Source organism: Strigops habroptila, chromosome 2 (assembly GCF_004027225.2).
Source record: "Strigops habroptila isolate Jane chromosome 2, bStrHab1.2.pri, whole genome shotgun sequence".
NCBI lineage: Eukaryota > Metazoa > Chordata > Aves > Psittaciformes > Psittacidae > Strigops > Strigops habroptila.
Genome location: NC_044278.2, coordinates 19,462,383 through 19,488,046, shown reverse-complemented (window position 1 = coordinate 19,488,046; position 25,664 = coordinate 19,462,383). Strand labels below are relative to the sequence as shown.

The 25,664-nt window shown below is 35.4% G+C and overlaps 1 protein-coding gene across 1 annotated transcript in view; it reads right to left on the bottom strand.

Annotated features, from left to right (window-relative positions):
• Positions 1–25,664, bottom strand: part of ABI3BP (ABI family member 3 binding protein) — a 143,207-nt gene that overhangs the window by 83,925 nt on the left and 33,618 nt on the right. Inside the window, exons 5-12 of the mRNA XM_030476242.1 lie at positions 20,522–20,703; positions 17,635–17,696; positions 12,869–12,920; positions 11,722–11,784; positions 10,583–10,678; positions 8,151–8,228; positions 2,579–2,659; positions 1,145–1,234 (exon numbers count right to left, since the gene is read on the bottom strand). Coding sequence (XP_030332102.1) covers positions 1,145–1,234; positions 2,579–2,659; positions 8,151–8,228; positions 10,583–10,678; positions 11,722–11,784; positions 12,869–12,920; positions 17,635–17,696; positions 20,522–20,703 — 704 coding nt within the window. The remainder of the gene's footprint in view (positions 1–1,144; positions 1,235–2,578; positions 2,660–8,150; positions 8,229–10,582; positions 10,679–11,721; positions 11,785–12,868; positions 12,921–17,634; positions 17,697–20,521; positions 20,704–25,664) is intronic.

Here is a 25,664-nt window from a genome sequence, read left to right as displayed (position 1 = left end):
AAACTGCACACCTGGAGCTGGACAAAATTTACTTTGGGTTAACAACTAGAACAGAGAAATAGCATCTAACATACATAGAAGGCATCATATATGGTAAATTCAGATGTAACATGTCTCTCGGCAGAGAGAGAGAGAAAGAGAGAGAGAGAGGAAGAGAGAAAGAGAAATCATCAACATGAACATTGTATTCCTCCCAGCACAGGACTCCAGATGCTTATAACTTGCTAAAACATCCCCATTCATCCCCAACACAAGCATGAAATCACCAAGCTTAGGACCCAGAGGTGTAGTGGAAGGGTGAGCAAAACACCAGGAAAAAGCTAAGAAGTTTTTGTGTTACTATTTTAATTATGTTACCACTATTATTGAGGCTTTCTGTACGTAAGTACTCCACCTGCATTAGTATTCTTTGTTTTATTCTAAGAGTCAAATCTAAACTAATGATGATTCTTGAACTATATAGTCCATTAAGGTGTGTTTCCTTTTTGCCCATAAAAAGATTTTGACTCTAACACAGGTAAAACTATTTGGAAAATGTGAGCAGTGCCACACTTTCTCAAATATCAGGCCCTTCCAAAGTGTTCTGAAGTTCATCACTAAACAACTAATGAATCCAGAAATAAGCGGACTCATGCATAACTGATGAATCCAGAAATAAGAGCACTTATGCATATTTAAACCTCAACAACATCTACAAATTATGGCAGTATTTTAACCAAACATACAAGTATTTGGCAAACTATATGAAAACCCACAGAACTGATGTTCACTGCAACAAAACAGTGAAATGCAGTCAGTCTTAGAAGCTCACAGGGTGCTTCCAAGAACATTACAAAACTAAGAGTATAGACTTTAGCTAAGTATAAACTGCCATCATCATACTGTAGATAAAAGTTAGCCCACATATTCTCACAAGATTTTGGTTGGTTGGTTGGTTTTCAGAAAGAAGCATTAATCTGGAGCATCCTGTCACAACAATAAAGCCAAACCAGACTTAGAATGAAAGAAGAAATTTGTAAATTCTGTGAAGAAAAAGCTAAAGGTTACCATATTTTACATACAGAATGATGTTATTGCAGCTGAAGAATTAAAACCTACCAACCACAGAAACAACAGAATTAGATAATTTTCTGCTGAAGTTTACAAAGAAAGTAATTACCGAGCTCTGTCAATGGACTTTTTGGAGCATCAGAGATTCTGGATCCAGAAGGAAGTGGCTGTATTTCATTAGAAGCTATGATAAAAGAAATAATCAAGACTTTACTTGATTAAGAACATTATGAGACACAGTATGGATCTATATTTCGGCTTATAGATCACTTACTCCTGAAACCAATGATATTTAATAGAAAAGAAAAAAGGTAGTTCCAACCTAGAAAACAAATCCACATAGCTTTGTCATTAAAAAAGGTGTGTGGAATTATGAAAAGAAATCATCTTTTCCCTAATCATAATTCTAAGATCCATCAATCACAGGGATTTGGTAATGAACATCTATCACTAACTATGATCACCTTGTTTGAAATTAATCAGCAACCTATCTTGATTAAACTTTGTACTTTAATCTTTAAAAGCATGGCAGAAAAACAAGCATGCTTCATTATCCTTAAAAAAAATAAATAAAAAAATTGCTCGAAGTTAGAATGAAAATTTGATTGACCAATGATTTAGCTTCAGTAATTACTGAAAATCTCCTTGCAACTGTAAATGAAAAAAGGCAAGAGAATATGTAATTAACATGAATCAATAGGATTATGTAAAAATAAGTTTATTGAGAAGCATTAGCAGCCCTCTTCATGGGAAGATCTGTACTTCAGTCCTGCAAATGCTGATGATCTTTTCCTTTATCATACATCATCCTGTGTGTATGCCATCGGGGCTTTAGAGAAATCTAAACAAAGTTTAAAAAGGAAATAAATACAACCTTAACTTTAGATTTGTGTTCAGAATTTTGCATCATGTGGGGATTAAAATACAGGCAACAAAATCAACATTGGAGAATTTAGAATTCTTAATGCAAGAAGTAAGTAGATGCCGCTCCAAATCCCGGAACTAACAATACTACCATTTAGATCAGAAATCTCTCATGCTGAGACATCTTTATGAAAAAAATCAGTAAAGCTCTTTTTTCCGCCAGGAACAAATACAATTATATCACGTCACATGCAATACAAAACTTTACTTTTGCATCACTGTTGATGATACCTAAATGAACCTGTCAACAGAAGAAAATCAAGGAAGTAATTATTTCAGTTTAATCACCGAGGTTAACTTTACTGATGGATGGTCATACAGACCACATAGAAAGTATTAACTTGAAAAATAAAATTGAATCACCCCATCAAATCTGCTAACAATAATCGTATGTGTAACAGCCACAGTTCAGCCAGAGCAAGATGCATCCTGCTTTACATTTTGTGTGTGGATTGCTGGAAACACAAAGGGAACCAGAAATTACTAATTAGGACTTCTTTTGGAGTCAATACAAAGGGGATGCAGCAAGTAGTAGAAAAAGTATGCTGAAGGGGAAAAAGGCATTTAATATACAAAGAAGGTAAAAAGCAGCAAAATTAGTTACCCAGTAAGTTTTGAGTTTGCACCAATTTGGGTTTAGGCGTTGATTTAAATTCCTCAGGTCCATGCTTTTTCTCAGCCTGAGCTAGAAGAAAGAAGCTTTATTTAATTTAGAATCCCTCTAAGCTTTTCTTTATCTACTGCCCAAAGCCCGCCACTTTTCTGACTACTGTTTTATGCCATCTGATCAGAGTAATTTCTGCAGCATCTTGACACCACCATGACTAATGGTTTGGTTTTTTTTGTTTTCAGATGTGAAGTCTATATCATGGGGATTTTTGCAGTCTTTCATAAGCAAAATAAAAGACAAGACACAAAGAGCAAAACTAAGATCAAAAGCTCACACTGTACTTCTGTTACAGCCTCCCAAATTCATTGATATACATTACAAACAAGATTCATTACATCACAAAGTCTAGTTACAAGTATTTTCCCCGCTATTCTGGATTTTTAAAAATCCTTTTAATATAAAAGGTATCAGGAAAAGAATAAAGGTTCACCTGTAATACCTCAGCTCTTTCATTTTTCAAGTAATAATAAAACAGGCTTTTGACTTTCATTCATTCTTCTAATTCTGCATCTTCAGAGTAAAGCACGGGCAGTTTATTAAACAGCCATTAAATATACCTAAACAGAATTGCTGACCATATTTTAATAAACTAGTGCACAATTATACTCTTCCAGTTGTTTCACATAGCGTTTAATTATTGCGGTATGTAAGTCAAGTTCACTTCTCTCCATCTTGCTGGAGGTCCCATAGTGTTTAATCAGTCATACGGTATACGCAACTGGTAATCTCAGACTACAAAATGACAAAGCTTATTGATACGGAACACAGGATGGTAAGGTTTTAGACTTCAGCCTTGAACGTGAAGAGCATTAATTCCTTCCACAGAGCAAACTGCACAGTATTTAGCACATGTTGTTATTTAGAGATCTTTGATATTGGTGATCAGCATCAATATAGTACTAAGTTTTAGTATTCATTCAGTTTAATAAAAGATCGTTTTCATTTTGAGACACAAGAGAAGAGAGTTTTGTTTTTTCCAGCATGGTCTCCATGCTTTTTCCACAATCTACTGAGCATGCTTTAAGCAAGAACTGATCACATAGGTTTATAAGGTTCTTATTTCATTTCCTGAAGAAAACATGCTGTTTTCCACATTCTATGTAGTTACATAGATGCTACTACAGTTACAACCATTATACTATTTTCTGGTTTTCAGTGCCACAAAAGCTGGAATCTCTACAGACACTGCCTTGTTAGGACCAAATTCAGCTTTTACTAAGTCAGTTACAATTCTGTTATTTCCACTGCAGTGGAAGGAGTATTTTGTTCTACAGTGAAGTTAAAGCAATTTATCTTTATGAAGCTGTGAAAGAAAATTCATCCATAAAAGATCCACAAACAACTAATATACCCATACCTCCAAAGTATCTCAGAAGCACTTCAAAAGCTAACATTTCTTATTGGTGAAATGTAACCATTAAAAAAACCAAAACAACAAAACAAAGCAAAGCAAAAACCCCAATAAAACCATCAAAAGCTAATACAGAAAATTAGAACTCTTTGTGCTTTGGGTTGTTTTTAGAGGTCAGATGATTCACACTATTATAAAGCATGTCTCTTGTCAGCTAAGTTAGCTGAGTAAGCTGAACAAAAAAAAGCATGCCTAGAATTGGGATAAAAGAAAGCAAGCTCTCCTCTGTTCTGCACAGAACATTGTAGGGATGATACAAAACAACATTAGACATTTTTGTAAAAAAAGATACGGGAAGCAGAAAGTTCAGGATTTAAACGTAAGTTGAAGAGAGAAATGCCTCTTTACTGTCACAGCATAGAATACAGCAAGAATGCATTCAGGCAACATTTCTTAAACAATTTTTCCTCTAACTTCTCTTGACTTTCTCATTCATGTTTCTCTTTTCCTCCACAACTAGAATTAAGTTATTCTGATGGAAGCAATAATCTCACTCATTCTCATATCCCGCATGAGCAAAAGGGGAAGCGTTTAGGGGCCAGAAGGACAACAGGAGGAGCAGAACTTGGGAAACATGTCAATGAAGGAGTTATTCCCACTAAACATTAACCCTAGCTAACTTTTCATTTCAAGCCTATTCTCTATTTGACAAAGCTATTTTGATAAGTTTCTGGTATAATCCCTTATATAAAGAAATAACTTGCCCCCCCTTTTTTTTTTTTCATTTAAAATAGTTCTTCCATGTCCTAGACAAATGTGCTGCTATTTCTGTTATTTAGCTCCAATTTCCCTGTGAAGTTAATGAAAAGGCTCACACTTAATTCAACTGAGATAAAAAAAGTAGTGGTAGTTTGAGTTATATTAGACAGCATTTTAAAGATTGAATGGGGGGAGGGGAAGCATTATGAATTTGTGCTGTTAAGGATAAATTAGTCGTAAGTGGAAAATATTGTAACAAGCCTGGCAAAAACAAGGTATGAAAGAGCTTGCTAACCAGTCTTTCCATGGAAGTGCATGCCAAGGGAGGGGAGGCCTGAAATTAAGAAAATGATGGGACGCCTGGCTGACAAATACACCAAAACCAGTTACTGAACTATGCCACACCACAAAACACTCCCTTTGACGAAGGCCCAGTGGGATACAAGACTGGCCCAGCTCACTGAACATTTCAGCTTGTTGAAATAATTCAAGCTCCCTTCTTCCCTTCTTGCATGACTGATGACACAACAGCTGTTACAGCACATGGCTCCTTTTAAATCAGTGTTCTGTTGTCACATCTGGCACCAGTTCTTAAACCTTTCAGAGCAAATAATTGCTATGCCTTAATTTTCAAATAGGGAAGTGTGTATGACATATAATGAAGTAGATCCTATTGCTAAACTCAATTAATTGTGCCTATACATCACCCTGTCTCTCAAATGCAATCCTTCCAAAATGCCAGTGCTCAGATCTCTCACTCAATTTACTTGTGAAAGTCTGGCTCAAATGCTTAAGTATTCAAGTTATTTTTGCATATGCAATGACCAGACTGAAATTACACTTGAAGAACTTACTTTGTCTCTTAAGGGATTCACTTTCACTTCTCTATTTCCTGCCACTTTCTTTTTTTTCCTCTTTAACTGAAATACTGTAATCACAATGAATACATTTTTTAATGTAAACAGTGTGACGTACTCATACACCAGCGCTGTGATCAAGAATGACTGACTGAAAGTAATGGTCACCACAGAAAAAGACATGGACACAAAACCACAGAGGAAGCATGGAGAGGAAGATGAAAATTATTCTAAACATTTCAGTAAACAAATAATGGTATGACAGCAATAAGAATATATTTAATTGTAACAAATTATTATATATCACTTGGCACTAAAAAGACAGTGCTTGTTCAATTATCATGCATAATGAAACACATCAGCAACTTCAAAAACATATAATTCTGTGTTTATGGTTAGAAATACTGCATGCCAGGTACATAAACGTCATTACAGAACACAAATGAAATGGAATGGACCGATTCTCTCCTCCCCAGGTGATATATCAATTCTGGCATCACATCTCACACCGTTTACCTGATTAATCAGTAAATTCCAGCACAAGGAGTGATGTATTTGGATTAGACAAATGTAAGCCTGAGGACTAGGATTTTGCATGAGAGCCAATTATAAATTATGTTTCGGTTCTCACTTTCACAAAACGGCAAGTTCTGTGAAATGCATTTGTAGATTGCTTGTTCTGCAGTTACACAGACAAGGCAAATAACCTAGTAAAATAACTGCAGAATTTAAGTCCACAAGAGACCTCAAACTGTAAAACAAAAAAACTGGGGGGGGGAGGGAGGGAATTCTTTAGTTTTTTAAAAAGTAACCACACGTTTCCAATACAAAGCAATCTGTTTGTTACACAAATGCTAAACTTGTAACGTTCAGAGCCCCCTTTGATAACAAATTCCTGTGGGAGCATCTTTGTTTTCCTCCTAATAATTGGGATGAACAGAAAAGAGCTATTCATATGAAGGTTCTGCAGAAAGTAATTGATGATTAAAACTAGCATTTGGCAAATACATATCTATTACGCTGAAAATAAAATTCTGCAAACATTTACAGAGAAAAAAAACCCATGGATTGTTTAGTCTAAAAGATGGTTGCCAATCATTACATGAATTTGCTGCACTACTTCATCCCACATTTCTTTTATTCCCCAAATATTATTTGGGAGAGTTTTTTTCTGTTTGTTTGTTTGCTTTAATTAAAGTCTGAGTTGGTCTGATAACATAGAGTATCGTATCTTTGATATACTTATGGAACAAAATAAACACAGTCATATTTAAGGGCAGTATCTGTGTGAACTGTGTGCTATCAAAGGAATAACGTGCTCCACCATTTCAACTAGCCGGGAAATACTTTATAGATAGAATAGAGTAATGCCAGCAAGACCACATAATATGACTAAGCTAAACCAAAGCACACCTTCACTATATTGTTTCCATAAATTCTTTTTTCAAGTCTTGCCACCGTTTAAGCCTCCTTTCTCCCTTTCAGCAAAGAAGTTGACAGAAGTCAACTACTGTCTCTAATGACAGCATAATCAAGACTTAACAAGCATAATCAAGTCTCAGTTATCAGATAAAAGTTAGACTACAAAAAATAAAGGTAGGCATATGCCTACTTAAGCAATTCCAGAATGTGGGTCAATAAAGTGGGTGGAGAGTCTCTCGTCATCATTTGACACAAAACAATTCAGTTCTGTCCAATCTTTTGCTCAGATTGCAGATGTTGAAATATAGGGCAATACTTGTCATATAACTTGCTAAAGTAGTCTACGTTACACTAACTTGTTTCCTAAGCAAAGGGAGCCAGTAGATCATGTGAGTTTTAAAATGTCACTTCATGTTTTTGAACAGTATAAGAAATTAGCATCTGAGTAAGTCCTTTTAAATAAGTGATATTTTTTCAGCCACAAGTAGATGATAAAAAACTTATGACTTCAAAATATATAAGATACATTTCACAGTCATATAACCTTGAATATGAGTCTAGGATCAAATTTTATATCCCTTTCCCATGTATGTGAACAGCTTCCATTTACATTAATAAGACCAGTAAGTCCACAAAGACAGCATGGTCAAGATTAATGTGTTCAAAACTGAGCTTAAATGGATCATCGTGCTGTCATCCTCTAACCCTCTGAGCTTGTTACTGTGATCATTCCATCTTAATGTCATGCATGCATTTTGCACAATCATACTATTATCCCTAATTTGCTTCTTCACGTATTTCATGGTAGTTAGAATTTCAAGGTGCACCACCAGAAAACTCATTTTGCCATGTTTCAGGATTTCAAGGTATCCAGCACCTCACAAAGATATGGTTCTAAGTTTTTTTATAAACCTAACAACTTTCCCCCAAAATTTGGATTTTTTTTCAGATTTTTATCTACATCTACCACTCATGGTTACTAATTCAGCTACATTATCCTCCTGTTCTCCCATTACCGCCTGTAACTGCAGATTAAGCAACACAAAGATGGATTTAATTTTAGCTAATATATTTGGAAAAACTAATCCACGGTTTCTAAAAACAGAATTTTCATTACCTGGGAGGGACTCTGGAGAGATTTCTTGAACTGCTGGTGTTTTGGATTCAGCAGGCCACACTCGAGTTTCATTCTTAGCTAAAGGGACAAAAATGTAAGAGAGTAATTGCAAATCTGCTCTGTTCTACTACAGATTTATTTTTGTTCTACTTCAGTTTGCCAAAGTAAACCAAAATGGATAAATGTGGAAAGCTGAATACCTTTAGGAATCAATGAACTTCCACTGCACAATCAATACAAACATCTATTTAGCCATGTTAAAAGCATGCTTTTTTGGATTTGTTTTGTTCATTAAAAGATTCCTTAAAAATAAAAATTACAGCATGGAATTTAATGCCTTATGAATCATTACTTTCACAGTGCAAAACAGTTTTCAGTGTTTTTCATTTTTCTAACATTTCAGCATTTTTTCATTCATTTTTCTAGCATTTCAGCAAACATGCTTGTCAAAATTCAAAGACGTAATATAGTTCTAAGCATTATACAAGAATAGTCTAATAAATTTTCAAATACAATGGAATTTTCACACTAGTCACATCCTTATTTTCCTTTACATTACTTCTAAAAATTACAGTAGTATGACGATAGCCTTCTATTCCAACAGATAGAAAGATATTCCAGCAGTGGATATAGGGAAAATTAATTAAATTTCGACTTGAATAATACACTTGTGGGGTTTCTTCCACTGAGGACTAAGGCAATACACTTTGTGTTTTGTTGTTTTTTTCTGGACTACTACTCTTCTAAAAAAGCTAGTAAGTTTTTTACTAGGTTTTAGAGAAAAAAAAAAACTTTAAGAATTCAATCAGTATGATATTCTGTGATGCATTATTTTGACTTTTCTAAATAATACAGAATTAGAATAGTTGCAGTGTGCCAGCAAATTATAATTAGTCATAACTTCGCAAACAGGATAAGCCTTATTGCATTTTATTGTAGACATGTATCATTCTCAGACATCAGTGAAAAATATCTGTATAGATGTTTTATAGATGTATAGATGTGGACAGTACGTCTTCTTGTCAATTATTTTATACATTTAAACTCTTTCTTACAGTACTTTTGCCTTCTAAGCAATGATGCTTCCCTGCTTTACACTCCTTTGAAATCCAGTAGTTGCTTGTGCGTATACCAATGTACTTCATGTTCTCTATTAAGGAACACACGGTAAATAGAACAGAACAAAACATCACCTGTCTGCCCTGGTTATTTTCACAAAAGTGTCTTTGTAAACTACCATAAAGAGTGGCTCCAAACTGGCATTGCACCAGCTATCTATTTTAGACATATCTGAGCATTCAAATTTAGAAGTCTAAGTTCTACAGTCAGCCAGCTGAGAAAGTTTGACATCTCTAGAGCAACTGAAGTTACCTTTGTCTTTTTTCCCATATTTTGCTCATGGTCACATTCTGCCATTTTTACTATGCACACTTCTGCTGAACCTTATGACCTATCTGAAAACACAGCACTGTTTTCCTGCAGAAAGATATCATTTCTACTTCTTACTCAAACACATTCAAATATTTTTCTATTATGTAACTCTACCCTCACATGTACACTGTATCTTAACAGGAACAAGCACTGCTGTTTTCTCAAAGGAAGGGAAGCCAGTCAGAGAATGTGCCATGTGCCATGGCCATCAATGGAGCAACAGAGTAAATTAAACAAAGCAGAAATAAGAAAGGAAAAAAAAAAAATCCGACGCAGTTGTCTGGAGTTCAAATTAAGTATTAAGCCAAGCCAAAAGTTGTCAGCTCCAAAACTCTACTCCGTGAAAGATGCACTGGAGGCATTATTAAGGTTTACGAAGACAGCTGTATGCTAGTTTACAGATCTTAAACAAAAGCCTCAATTAATCTTGTTCCTGCAGGTTTCAGGCATATTCACAAGATACACATGAAACCTGTACTGAAATGTTCTAATTTCTGGTTACCATTTTTCATTGATTTAATTACAGATAATAAGAGTCCCTTCATGAAACAATTTCTCACATATACTCAAGCCAGGACTCATACAATTAAAATTCATTGAAAATTTGGTCTTTCAAATGGACACACAGACTTCCATTTTTAAAGACATGTACTGAAAGATATAACCTAGGGGGAAAAAAAAAACCACTAAGATAGACTGTAAAACAAAACAAACCCCCTGAAGTCCATAAACATGACTAGATTGATCCTCTTCTCTATCGATCAAAGCAACTTCATATTCTTTTAAATGGCTGTGAAATACCTTAAAAACCTGTTCAGATGTTTAAAAATAAGTAGATTTCTATGATTTGTTATAAGTTCTAGCTAACCATTAATTAGACAAATAGAAAAAAAATAAGGTAAAGGAGGAAAAAGGACTCTTCTTTTTGCACACATGATCTCACGTTGTTACACTTCTGATAACGCTCATGAACAATACAAGCTTAGATCATTTCTACTTACCTGTTTTTTTTGTGGATGCTTGAGGTATGTCATCTATTGGCAGGAGAGGGGGAAGTTTCTGCTGAGTTTCATTAAGACCCGGAACAATAAGATGCACTACACAGAAAGATGAATGCCATTAATTCCAGAAGGGATGAAAAATACAATCTACCTTCTGAGACAGGTAAGCAAGTACTACTGAACCACTGGGAGTTTAGTCTGCATATCTGCGAAATTAGTTCTATACAGTAATTATCAATCCTATTTGGTGCTATTTCCCCTTTACATCACTCACTGTATTATCACCATTTCACAATTAATCAGAATTGAAAACATGCAATACTGGAGTATGCAACCTTGGAGTTCTGCTGTGTAACAGATGCTTAGACATTCTCTCTGGTGGGTCAAGAAGACTCAACACTAAACATAGTAAGTATCTGAGTCACATAAATACATTAAAACTCACACACAGAAAACTTAAGTCAAAGTTATGTAGTTATATAAAGTATTTCAATATATGTAAAGGACTAAACACCTTCCTGAATCCAGGAATAAATTGGTCACAACGTGCATGACACTGAGAGCCTTTCCTATCTATTTCAGGCAGACCAGTAGTTCACCACACTAAGCACAATGAGAGTCTTTTCCCTATTTTTAAGATCTAAGTCAACATTATCTGTTCTTATAGGTCAAACACAAACAGAAAGCATGAAACTGAATGACTTCAGAGAAAGAGTTATGCCTGAGATCTAACATCAAGCTCTAGTTATGAGGACAGTTATAATACACATCACTATAGCCTAACATATCAGTACAGGTTTGTCTGTATGCTATCATACTACCTTAAAAACTAAAAGAAATAAAAAGAACAACCCCTCATCACAGTAAGATCTTTGCCACAGAACTTATGCATGAAAGAACTTCTTGGCTTAAACAATGATTCTTTTAAATACTATGACAATAAAATGTTTCCCTTAGGCTACATCATCCTTGAAACATCTGTGCCACCATAAAATATAACAAATACTGTCGCAACCAGATGCAAAATACCCTTTGATATGCAAGGAAAGACCTATCAAGATGAAGAAAATTAAAAGTATTTACACAGCTCTAATTTTCAGCCAAAGATGAGGAAAAATAATAAAATATCTTCTAGTCACCTAATATTGCTCCTGGGAGAGAAGAACTATCTGAAGTTTTTGACTGAGTCCGATTTTGAATAACTGTGGAGACAACATAGTGATATTAGAAGATAAATTTTAAAAACCCAAACCAAGAAACAAAACCACACCTGAGACGAGCTTCAGCATTCCAAAAACCGCCCCTCAAATTAATAACTAGAGATGAGGACACCATCCTAATCTTGTCTGTATTTACATTCAGTTTAAGAGACTTCAAACTGTTTTTCCTCTACATTACCTCTTAACTGTGCATCTCTCTTTCCCCTAGCATATCAGGTTTATATCCTTGGTGAAAAATGACATTCTATGCTTATATTAATATAGGTCCAGCTCCAGGCCATCTCATTACCCTGCCATTCACAGGTCTTCAAAAAAAGATGCATGTGAAGTAAATGCCAATACAGTCATATTTTAATGGTAATACTGTATTTTGTTTCCACATCACCCTCCAGTGTTTTCCTGTCCCTGAACTGTGAACTACCGCCCAAGACAATTTGCTTGATTTTATTACTTAAAATTACTCCCTGTACAGTTTCTGTTACCAAGTTTTAATTGCAGGTTTTTTTCTACCAGCTATCTTTCAGTACTTAATTTTCAAAGATTACTATTACTATTGTACTACTCCCCGCTAGAGAAACAGGCATTTCTAAAGGGCAATATGTGTAAGTCTACTGTAGATATCTCCACTGACCAAGGAAAGGAGAAGGGAGTCTAAGTTGATGACTTAGCTGAAGATACCCACAAAAAAGTTTGGTAGCATGAATCTTATCCATATTGCTGCTCTTCACACCTGACTATCAAGTTACGCGCACCTGGGAGATCAACATACCTGGACAATCCAGTTGAAAGATCAGCACTGATCAGTATCCATTTAATGACTCAACTAAGTCATTGTTTATAATGCAATGTAGTAGCTCACTTTATTAACACAGCTAGGTAATAGCTTAATAGTACTTGTAATTGAAGGATATGGTAGTTTGCAACGTTCCACCCATTCTAAAAGGAAACTTTCATGACATTCACATCTAAATCAGAGGTTCAGAGGTTTGGTTTGGTTTTTATTTTAATGTTAAGTTACTCTTGCATAGTGTAAGAATCAATTAAAAAAAAAAAATAACAAATTTACCTTGTTTGATTATTGTGACAGGGACCAACCTCTTATTATCACGCAGCTTAAGCTGAAAGAAGAGGAAAGGAAAAAAAAAAAAAAAAGCCTTGGGATAACTGCCATAATTGAACTTTCTTAGTAACAAAAACGACGGGCTCTGATCCAACACCACACCTGCCCCAAGTTAACACTGGATATGGCTCTTGCCCTGGCCACTATTGCCTCAATTCCCATGGGCTAGTATAGTAATACAGCATTCTGATCTCCGTTTTTTCAGCTTGAGATGTTTTGCTTCACAAAACCACAGTATTTGACATCTTAGGAATCTTGAATCCTTTTTTCTTTTAAGACTCTCTTGAGCACTCACTGGAGAATAGACCAGAAGGCTTTGAAATGCTGAAATGTTAACTACAACAAAACATCTGAACTATATGCATATACAAATTTGGTCACAGGATATATTTATATTCTCAGGAACAGGATATTTAGAACACAAACTATTCCAGAACCAGGTGTACGTTTGTAAACTATCAGCACTCTTGGGTGCTTAAAGGAGATTAACTCAAAGTAATTTTATTTGGAGAAACTATTTCCAAAGTATAATTGGCCAGCTACCCATATTCTCACATTTTTACGCTAAACACTTGGACTTTTCTGCTGTTCACTTGTCTTTGACCCAGATTACTTTTTGCTTAAGTGTGAATCTTTTCCAGCATTTAATATCACAAAAGTAAGAAATACATGAACGGACCCCACATTTATTAAAAGGAAGAAAACAGCTGATCCCAAAGATTATATATCACAATTCACTACCACACACGGGTACTGGGAACAACTTCTGAAAGCTTAATAATACACTTGGGTGATGAGAAGGGGTAGACTGTAATGACAGCACTACAAAACTGATAAAAATTAAAGTGGGGGTTTTTTTCCCAGTTATATCTAAGTTACAAGAATGAAAGTAACTCAGACAATTACCCTTCTGTGTTAAATGTACACCGCTAATGTCAGAATCAGTTAATGTTCAATGTGCACTTCATGACATCTGGTCTACTTCATGTGAAAGAACACTTGCATGAAAATTAAGCATTTGATGACAAAGCCTTCATTATTTACCTAAGGTTTACTATTTTTGCTCTATTCTAAATATTAAAAAACAAAAAAAGCTTTCAAAGCAATGGCTGGGTACACATCAGACACATAGCAAAGTCTAAGCAGTGGAAGAAGGCAAATCTCAACAAGTAAGATGGCCCTTTCCTCAGGGAAATGGATAGAGGCTGCTTATCCTATGAAAGCCATTACTCTCTGCTGCCTAATAATGGTTTTATGCAGGCATGAATGTGGTATGAAATTAAGTGGAGGTTTCAATCACTGACATTAATGAAGGATGAAAAATAATCTTCCTTCTTAATTACTTACTTTTCTTTTACTATTAACAAGGTTTACATTTCTATTGTGCCTTCAAATGAAAAAAATGTGCTGCAGATGATCAACTTTTGAAGTAACCCTGCTATTCATATGACTAAGAAGAGGGATGAAATGTATTTATCAGAAGGAGGTGTTCATTTTACTATATTTGTCATCAGGATCCCTACAATCAATAAACAAATCAAATCAAACAGCTCTCAAGTTATAGTGACATGAAATCTGTTTCCACAGCTGCTATTATTACGCTGCTCACTTGCACGAATCTGCAAGTGTTGCTCTTGAAATCTACCACTGTTTCATCAATCCTCTCTCTTTTCAGTCTCCAAAAAGTGCCTACTTTAGACATTTCTATGTCTAGTAAAATTTACTACTTGGACAAACTATTTCAGAAACATCAGCATGTCATCTGTAGGAATGACACTATTATATATTATATAATGACATGATTTTCTAAAGGGACAATATAAAGCGTATACGTATTAGGAACATTAGTTAATAAAATTAATGTGGCATCTCCAGGAATGAAGAAAGATGGCAAGTAAGGTATTTATTAATTTCAGAGGCAAATTAGGGATGTAAATTATTCCATAAGTCAGGCATCTTAACTTCTGACCATAATCCTATGGCATACTGCACAAAGGACTGAAGTTCTCAGACATGCTGTCAAATAGCATATGGCAACATTACTGTAAGAGACACTTATTCTTTCTGCCTCTCATATCCAAATATCCACGAATAACCGGCATACATGTAAGAGACTCCTCAAGGAAGCATTACGATCAACCTGGATTGAATACGTTTTTGAAGAGTGGGCACATTTTCTTCTAGAGTTTAACAACTGATAGAAGTTAAGAGTCCTGCCTTTTGGCTGGGGAAAAAAAATAAACAAATCAATCCAGGAAGACCCCACCTTTCAAACTGATATTATGAAATTACAGAAACCTAATCAGACAGAAGAGGAAACAAATTTCTACTACATTCTCCCCACCCTACCACCACCCATTATTTATGAGAAAAAGAATGACCGACTCTAGAAGTCTCCTTTTCTTCTGTCCTCTCACTAGTTGTAGCCTACACAGCCCCAGGAGCTTAGTCAAACTTAAAGGATGAACCTGCCAAAAGAAACACAAGCTGATATGTGACTGATGTTGAAAGGGCAGAATGACTAGATGGATCTGTAATGTTGCTTTAATAAACAGCCTTTAAAAATGTCTCATCAGATGGAAGAGTTAGGACCATGCTGACAGGAGCCAGTTGTGTCTTTGGAGCAAAATAAGGCACAAACAAAGCTTGGCCGAAATAGCACTCATGCTGCCTTTGCACTGATGATGTGATTGCACCCCTGAAACATACTCCACCTAATACAGTGGAAACTGAAGTAACAATGTAACTTAAGAGAAGGCCACTATCTGCTTCCCAGCCTCAGTTTTGTGGCTTTTTGTACCACTAAAGTGAGAAGGATAAGAGAAATTTTAGAATTATCTATGAAATGTTTCCATATTTCTGTGGAGGGTGATAAAGCAGTACTGCTCTGGAGCTAAGCCATGTGAAGCTAACTAAAAAGACTAGATGTTGGCTCCAGTCCTCCTCTCATGCTTAAGCTGTGCAAATATTTGGAAAACTGTTTTAGCTCACTTTCTCAGGACTTCTCTTGCATAAATAGAATCCCTACTTCCACAGCAGCGGCATAACAGAGCCAAGGTCCTGGCACACAGGGTTTGCTAAGAAGAATAAAGGAACTCAGCCTGCACTCTGTATTGTCAGAATGAATTTACCTGGTCTTGGGATGCCATGTGTAACTTAAAATATGCTAATGGGACCAATGGGAAGAACAGTAAAGTTGATTTTATCAACAGCATAATGAGATGAGCACCTTCCTGAAGAAATAATCAACTGGCTTCACATTACTCACAGATAAAAGAGTTTCTCATGAATGTGAGACACAACTGTGTTTCCAATAACCTAAGCATTATGCTGCTTTAACTCTGTATGTAATGCTATAACCAAAGTATTACTGTCCTAAATGAATACCTGATTATTCCTACAAGAAAATGTATTTAATGTACTGCAGTTTGATTCATGAAGGAATTACAGGTCTGATAATTACAAATCATTTACAATATTGTACAATATGAAGAAAGAACCGTGAGAAACCATACAGGACCATTTCCTACCAAGAAAACACTTGGAAAATTAGACAGAAGAGAATTGTGAAGAACGGATTGTTCCCTCATAACAATCATCACTCATGAGTCAATCCTTTAAAATGTCTGAAGTAACAAGGATTTCTGCAACTTTTCTCGGGAAGTTATCCCATAGTCTACTCAGGGACAGTACCTTAAAAACAAAGCAAAACAACAACAACAAAGCAACAAAACAAAACAAAGCAAAACACAGAAGATTAGCTGCTGAAACTCTGAGTTACTGGCTGTTTCATGGGCTTAAACCATGACACGTGCACTTTGATGAAAAATTAAGGAAAGGAAATAAACTTTTTAAACCTCACAGTAGAGGAGGCAATGCTCAAAAGTTATGAATAAAATGTCTCTTTTTCACTGTATTAAAACTATTCTACTAACAGGTTCAACCTCCATACAGACGCTTCATTTCTGCTTCAGCTCTTGGAAGTGAAAAGTATCTGCATGTGTGAATCCACAAATATATGAAACCCACCCATGATTACTTGGCAGCTGTTCTGGCAAATGCCAGATGAGGAAAAAAAACCCCCAAAACCTGAGGAAATTAATAAATACTGATATTTACATATTTATTTACAATAATCTTTGAATGCTTTGATGAAACAGTTAAAAATTCTACCTTGCCACTTGCAAGTATTTAATGAACTGCCTAGCAATTTCAAAAAGCAAATTAAATTGCCGTTTCCAGCTTCCTCTGGTTCTGCAAACAGTAGCCTCACATGTAAGAACCACCAGTGAATCAACAGGATGACTAAGGATTTCAGAAGACCTGAGTATACACAAGATTACTCCATGAAATAACAGCACTACCTTATTAAAAAATGAACTGACCACCACAAATATCACAGGTTAACAAACCTGACTAGTATAAAAGGATAAGCAGATTTTAATGTTTAGAATTCACACACAGAAACCCATCAGCTTCATGTTTGTTAACTGGAATGAGTGTATGTCATCATCTCAGCTACAGTTCTCAGTCATTTCATCAATCCACACTTATAAACACTTCTCCATAGAGTTATTTAGTCTTAGATTTATTAGGGGTTTTTTATATATTGGCAATCTGTGGCCAAAATGTCTTTCTTATTTTAACAGAGAAGCAAAAATTTCACCATACAAAATAGAAAACTGGTATAAAAAAAAGACTGTTTTTCATACCTGTGTTTGGGAATTAGGTACCAACTTGTACATATTCTGGAGTTGTCCGTTTACCTTTTTGCCTGATTTGACAGAAAGATAAATACACAGAATTACTTTCTGTTTTGTCCAAAGCAAAGCAAACCAAATTCAGTCACCTTTTCCAATAGCTAAGAAAGTTAGGAGGCTTAAATACAAGGTATAAAATTACACCATGTAACAGTTTTGTTTGGTCCTATTTCTCCAGATGAATTAAATCATCTGCAAAGCCTCCTTTTCACATTTTGACAGAGAGGAAATGAAATGTATTCTTGTTCTGCAACAGGGAGTAGAAGAACTGAAGTGGTCTTTGGGCCTTACTAAAGAGAACTGAGGTGCCCAAGACGATTTCTTCAATAAAATTAATGTAACCACAGCACTAATATGCAAGGAAGAAACTTGAAACAGGAATTTCTGCATCCCATCTGTCAGGCTGGTACTAGGACTGGCTAAACCCAGCATGTTTTAAAGTCTCCAATAGTCTTGTGCTCTTTAAGTGTGCTCTTCTAAAAGAAATACAGATTTAGCACTGGCAGTACAGAGCAGGTATATCACTCCTCTTTGGGTCTGACATGGTTTCCTTTATCTCAGAATATAAACAAAGTAACCCATGGATTTAATATGTGAAATTTTTCTCTTATGTTTTTACTCCCAGCTTCTTAGTATTAGAAACTTCTTGTAATGCAGATGGAGGAGAAACAGTCCCTCCCAGCACCTCTTATATTCTAACATGATACTTCATCTACATCTGCCACCTTTACACCTTTCTGCTCCTTTTGTTGACAGGCACGTAAACAAGAGTCACGTTAAATGTTATCATATTTTTTCACAATTCCATCCAAAACAGATAAGCATTAGAAAAAAATCAACTATGAAGAAGTATCAATCGAAACACATTTAAGTTGGCAAGCTATCCTGAAAAAGCAATCTTTCAAAGTGCTTGATACGTCTCGGGAACTACTGGCCTAACGACAAGGGAAAACTGACAAACGTTTCACACTGATTCAATAAGAAAATCATGTTAAGATGGTCAGAAATAAGATACTTTCATCTCCTTTGATAATTTTTGGTTAAATAAATGTTGAACCTTTGCCATGCCTTTTATGTCTTCCTTAAATAATGAATTAAAACCAGATTCTCCTCCTGAACCCTCCCAACATGTTTAGTATATAACAAAAATTTGGCCTGTGGAGTCAACGAATACAGGAACATGCAAGAGGAATTTCAAAACTTGAATTGCTACATGACAGTAGTTAGAATAGGTTAAAAAGTAGACATTTTTGCTGATTGGTAAACTCCTATGCAGAAAGATGGTTAAAAATATATAATAAATGTTCATTCTTCGTTTACTGCCTGCAGTTGCCGTATCTACCTACTATCCACTGACAATATGAAAGGCTTGAATCTGAAAGCTGCTTACAACTTTCCAACTAGAAGATAATTTATCAGTAGAACAGAATGTAGACATACAGGGTAACAGTAAGCTCCCTGGATTTAGTTGCTGCAGAAGCATCCACCAGATACACAAGTCTACATTCTAGTAAAAAGAAACCTCATCTACATAGAATACAAACTCTAACCAGAGAGTATCTTTCAACCAAACTCAGTCTGTCTCCATAACTTACAAGAATGATTCTTCTAGCCTATTAAAAATGTATAGTGTCTGTAAAAAATAGCATTTACAAATACATTCTATACAAACAGCAGCTCTGTTGATGCCAGTGGACATTTCAATTACTCTTGAACACTGTATTAAACACAATGCACTCTTCATTCCGTCCTATTTTAAGTGCTCAAATATATTCTAGCACTTGATCTACAGATTACTTTAAAATGTTTAAATGTAGGAAAACAAGCCATTTTGTAAGCCCTCTTTAGAGCTATGCAGCACAGTTTCTTTTTGTGAGGTAGGTACGGGAAAAGATTACCATGCTCCTCCACACTAAGTTCATGGTTTAACAATGGCATTATTCTGGACTGCTAAAATGACTCTATGACTAGTAAGCAGGTACTTCAAAGTTACAGCTTTCTAATTAATGAAGAAGGCCTGCAAAGTTCTTTACTAGGTAGCATGAGGGCTTTTGCAGTGTTACAAGCCACCTACTGCTCTCCTCCCTTATCCTCAAGTATATTGAGCTGTGTAACTTGCCTACAACTTGAAAATGAAAACCTCATATGAGTAACACTCTTATGAGAATTCCCATTTTTCACATTTTGAGTCAAGCTAGAAATACTAAGCATAGGTGTTTGCAGCATCTTCTGACCAACATCCTGCTCATAAATACCTTTATGTAAATGCTTGAGGAAAATAAATGAAATCAGATGGTGTCTGTTAAGACTTCTCTTCCTCTCGTTAAAAGGGGGAAGTTGCCTATTTTCTCCACTAACAGCAGTGATTCTTTGAGCAGTACATGTTTTTTCAAGTGTTAATTTGGTGTCAGTTTGCCTGCATTGCCTTGGGACTTCAGAGAAAAAGCTTAAAATATGACTGAGAGAACAGCCAGAGGTGCTGTACACTGCTTCCATGAAACCCCAAATAAATACGTACATGACAATGCATGCTTCAAACTCAATTTATGTAATTCCCTGACTAAAAATTAGCTTCAAATTCAACTTTCCAGCAAGGTAATAAAGTGCCCAACCTGCAGCAGGTAGTCTACTATTCGCACTGAGAACACCTCTTCAAAGAGTAGCTGGCAGTTTTTCAAACACAAACTATTTCTAGTTTTCCAACTCTTAAAGAATTTGTTAGGGGCACAAGGGATAGCATTTAAACCTGATCAGTATCTTACTCGAAGTAATACCACAGTAGAGGAAAAAATACTGTCAAACTGAGTAGCTGTTTGATTAATTAGCGTCAAATACTTACTAGACAGAACTGTCTTATGATTCAAAGTCTTGCTCCAAATACTATCTTCTAGATTGTCTTTAACTCCAAATTCATAAAGCGTGTTTGGCTTCAGATTGTCCACCACTGTCTCTGTAACTGGGCAAAGCTGAAAAACCCATTTCTTGTCTTTACCCTTTTCTCTGTAGCGAACTGTGTAGAACCTGCTTGACAGAAAAAAAAAGAAGAAATAATATTTTTGCACAAAGAAACTCACTACAAACATTTCTGTTAGGAATTACTGTAACAGTTTCTACCCACCATTATTCTTGTTCTTTCTGGCCTCTTACAGTTATATCAAATATCAGAAAAGCCAGCATACCTTCCCTGCAAATGCAGTGGTAGCCCAGTCACCTTCTAGATATATGTATGTTCCCCATGATACAGGCCCTGACAATATGACTATTATACAAAGAGCAAAAGAACAGTCTCCTTATTCACAACCAACCATGTGTGTGAGGTTCTGACCACAAACGGCAAGCTCATTTTGCAAGCAGTTCCTGTGATTCTGACATATGCAGACTAGTCAACCGAATCATGAGTCAAGTTAAGGACAGTCAAGAAGCCTCAACCAAGTTCTCAAAATCTCTACCCATCCAGGGGAAAGTGTTCCCCGCAAAATTAGTCCAAAAATATACTAAAGGGAAAGCTAGTAATAGTTGGCATTTATATAATATATTCGTCATTCCATGATCCCATTATGTATTGCCCACATTTCAAATAAGAAAGTAAAGCATGACATTACTTTCAGTAGTTTAAATCAATAACATGATGAATTGCTAACAGATTATGAAAATAAAAAATATTTCTACAGAAATTGCCCAATTCAATCAAGCAGCACCTCCCTGGAAAACAATGACTGCTATGCTAACCAGCATGAAACACCACAATGTAAATGGTGAGAGTTACGGCACAAGCGCTCCATTGCCTGCTACAGTCTCATTTTCAATCTACGTCCTGAATCACTGCCAGAATGGAGATTTCTGTGCTTTTGGTTTTTTTTTTTTTGGTTTTTTTGTTTTTTGTTTAGGTTTTGTTTGTTTGTTTGTTTTTTTGGTGGTTTTTTTTTTGTTTTTTTTTGGTTTTTTTTTTTTTGAGGGGGGGAAGGAAGAAAAAAATCTCAGAGAGATTTGGCAATTTTTTAATCCAAGTATTACTGGAAATTTTTACACATAACTTTAATAAAGCATATCTATTGTCCATATTGATCTTACATTTACATCAGCTAAAAAAAGGATGAATTGCATCCAATTGCATTTTCCACACTCCAATAGAGCAAATTAAGGCCATAAATCAAACACAACTCTAAAATACCAGATACATGCCCAATAATCGTTCAGAAGCAAAAAGAAAAAGAAATTTGGCTTGTGAGATTTAAGCCAGGTATTCTATAGGAAAATACATGAAGAGAAAGGGAGGCACTTTAAGAGAACAACAAAAATGTTCTGTAATCAACTGAAAAGGTACCAAAGGTCCAGACTAAAATGCCTTAATGGACCAAACACAATACTGTCAAAGCACAAAGCTGCTTTTGCCAAAGTTACAGAAACACACTTCTGGAACTGAGTATATGTGAAAAATGACTGCTGAGTACATAGAAATTCCTAGTTCATTATTAAAACACAACCTAAGACAAGTGCTGATCATGGAAAATATTTTCATACACAAAGATCCACTCTGTTTACATATTTTATCTCATAATTGTTAAATCTGTTTTCTTGGCACCAAAAATACAGGTTCTCCTGGTTTAGTTGCTACAATTCAGCGCATGCAGGTATTTTACCAGGTTATGAAGTTAATATTTACGTTGGCTCACATAACTCTTTTCATCAGCTGTACTACTCTGCATTCAAAACAAGCCACAGTCTAACCCAAAACTTGGAAAGAAATACGCAACTAGTGAATACCCTCTCTCATCTTATGGATTCCTGGGCTACCAATAATCTGCATCCTTATTTTTGTGGGCTGTGATCTACTCACATTTCAGATGACAATCTATCAGTTGGACTGACAAAGAATCTTTAACAAGAAATTATTAGTAGCATCAAAATGAGGAAAATTTCTTCTCCTTTATCCTTAGTCTGTTCATACATAGTCACATGGACATTAACAGAAAAGAAAAGCTTACTTGAAATCTCTGTCACTATCTTGCAAAGATAATAAATTCATTAATAAACAAATCCATCTGCAACATAAATGCATTTTGCTGGACTCCATACAGTCTCTTGGTAAGGGGTTTAGAATAGGTAGACAGACCTATGATCAAAATGTGAATCACAAGTAGAAATAACCTGCGCCCTAGCTTGCCCAGAAGAGGAAACTTTATTAGTTTTCATTTTCGTCCTTAGATTTTCCTTCCTCCTTTAGTTGAATGGGATAGAAATCAAGTGATTGTATGTGATGGAAAGAAAACAGTGTACTGATCCATTTCGGTTACTGAACAGTCTAAATGAATAGCTGCATTAGAAATGATGAGGAAAGAAACCTCACCAAAACCCTGTCCATAATGAACAGGCTTTTAAATGGCTGCTCCCACTTGCTTCTGCTTTCTACTTTCAATAATTTATGTTGAAGATGTTCTATTTCACTGTCTCCACACCTGCAACTTCCTTCCCCCTGGGGTTTTTTTTTTTCTGTTGTTGTTCTTGTTGTTTGAATGAATTAAATGACTGAATTTAATTAATGAATTACAATACTGAGAACACTTGCATGTCAAAAAATATCTTTCATTACAATTCATGACTATTAAAAAATCTGACAAGATGTGCCAAACTATGCCATTAGAAATAGAAACATATAGCATAGAAGAAATGTGCTCTCAACTTCAACATTTCCAAGCCTATAAAAACTTCACCAAGAGCGTAATTATTTCAATGGAAGCTTGCCACAAGTACTAAAAACACTGACTGTGATGACAGAATTTCCTCAACCATTTCAATAAAAGCAACCAAAATGAAGTTCCATTTAACAACTTGCAAGTCACAATTGTTTGAGTATTAATAATATCCAAATTGTAAACAACATGCACTTTTGGGGAAATGCAGTCATTTGTTTATAGAGTATGAATTCAGAAATGCCAAGTTCTGTCATCAAAGAATAACAATTCATTGTTAAATCTGACCAACAAGCTGCCAAATAAAGCTCAATTTCAGTGCCTGCCTGAGAACATTCTAATGATTAAATCCTGTTGTCATTTTAATTTCTTCCTTTTTCAAACCTTCCTTTCAGAAAAAAATACAGTATCAACCCATCGATGTATATAATTGAAAACATGAGAAAGTAATAAAATCCAGTCACCGCTCGCATACTGCTGCCACAAGAAGCAAAATTCTGTGGTGGATAAGCAAAGCATAAAGTTTTCGTGACACTGCCTTAATAAGAATTCCACTGCAATTTTTCCAATTTAACCAAATCTCTTCTTAGCCAGATTCCTAGAACATGCTTGTACAGGCAAATATGTGGGCAAAAACAATTAGATACTGGAAATCTTACAAGACAGATGGTTTTATGAGATTTCCAGATTAGGTCAGTTTGTATAAATATCATGGGTTTATTTGGAACCATATCCAAACCAAAACTCCAAACAATTTAATCATGACTATTTTAGTCACACATAACACTAAACAAACAATTAAGCCCTGGAGATATAAGAACATTCACGTTCTGTGATTTTGTGTTGCCATAGATAAAAGATTATAAAACTTACTTCACTTTAGTGCATACGAATGTAATGAGACAGACATACGTACATATTTATTTGTTTATAGTTAGACTTCATTAGAAGCACAGCATCCATTTAGTGATAGAAAGTACTAAAAGAAATTGTTCCAACTATGATTCTTCAGATACTGAGTGTTTCGCAAACTGGTACATGAAATTGGTTATACCATTTCCTTTTTATTGGCAAGTTTACTTTAAAGTAACATGTATAAAAAGATGGAAAGAATTACATCACTGATGGTTACCAGTTAAGTTTGTAAAGCACTAATTTTGTTTTCACTTTTACATGATCACTAACATTCACTTTTTGCACTTATATTTTTAGTAGAACAAATGAAATGAAGAGTTAGAGGTTCTGAAGAATGAGATGCTGGCCACCAACAAATCTTTCCATGTTTAAACAAGCTTTTAGCATATACTTCCACAGCAGTAACTCAAAAGCATCTGAAACTCAAAGTTATTTGCTGCAGCAGGTTCTCCTTAAGGAATTCTGCTAAGTTTAAAACACCTTTTCTATGATATTTGAAACAGATAGTGTGATTAATTTGGCAGCTGCATAGTGACACAGATTTGCAGACAGGCACAAAAGGAGATGCATGTACATATCCTTCTGAATTTTGGGTTTAAAAAAACCCTACCTGTGTGCTGTGCAACATAAAAAGTAAGTATGGATTCTTCTGTGTCTTTTTTTCCTCTATTTTTCTTACTTAATTTTTTTTAAAGCCTCAGATACAAAGTAAGTAAAACACAAAATCTGTACTACTTGCAAATGTTAGGCCATTAGAACATTTAAATCATGGGCAAACAAACTTAAACAATATAAATGCAAATTTGTCAAAGTTCTTAACTGAGATATATTTAATGAAAAAACATACCTTCTGGTTTTAAATTTCTATCTCATATTTATCTGGAAGCATGTTTTTTCTTCTATACAATCCACTTGATACAGTAAAATATAGTATTCTACCAACAAACCCTGGTTTTGTCTTGCATGGAAAAAGTATCTTCTGTTCCTTCTCCCAACTCTCCCTCCCAAAGAACTGAATGTCTGCTTCTCTGACACCCTGCTCTGTTTTGGGATCTGTAGAGTTACTCTAACCTAAGCAAAGGCCCCAAAAAAGTCCATACAACAGTCTATACTCTCTTTTCCAGACCTAAATGGACAGTAAACAGCCACAGTACGTTCACTATGAAAGCTTTGTCCACTACTGGCTGTTTGAACATTGAAAGGCAGAGAGGAAAGAAGTTTCTCTACTGCCTCGGAAATATAAAAAAGAGGAATGTGACTGTGCAGCAGGTTATCAAGACTTTGCCATCCTCCCTCATCAACTACCTCATACTGGCATCAGAAAATAGAAGATGTGGAAAAAGCTAACTCCACACTGGTGGAGCCCTTCTGGTGTTA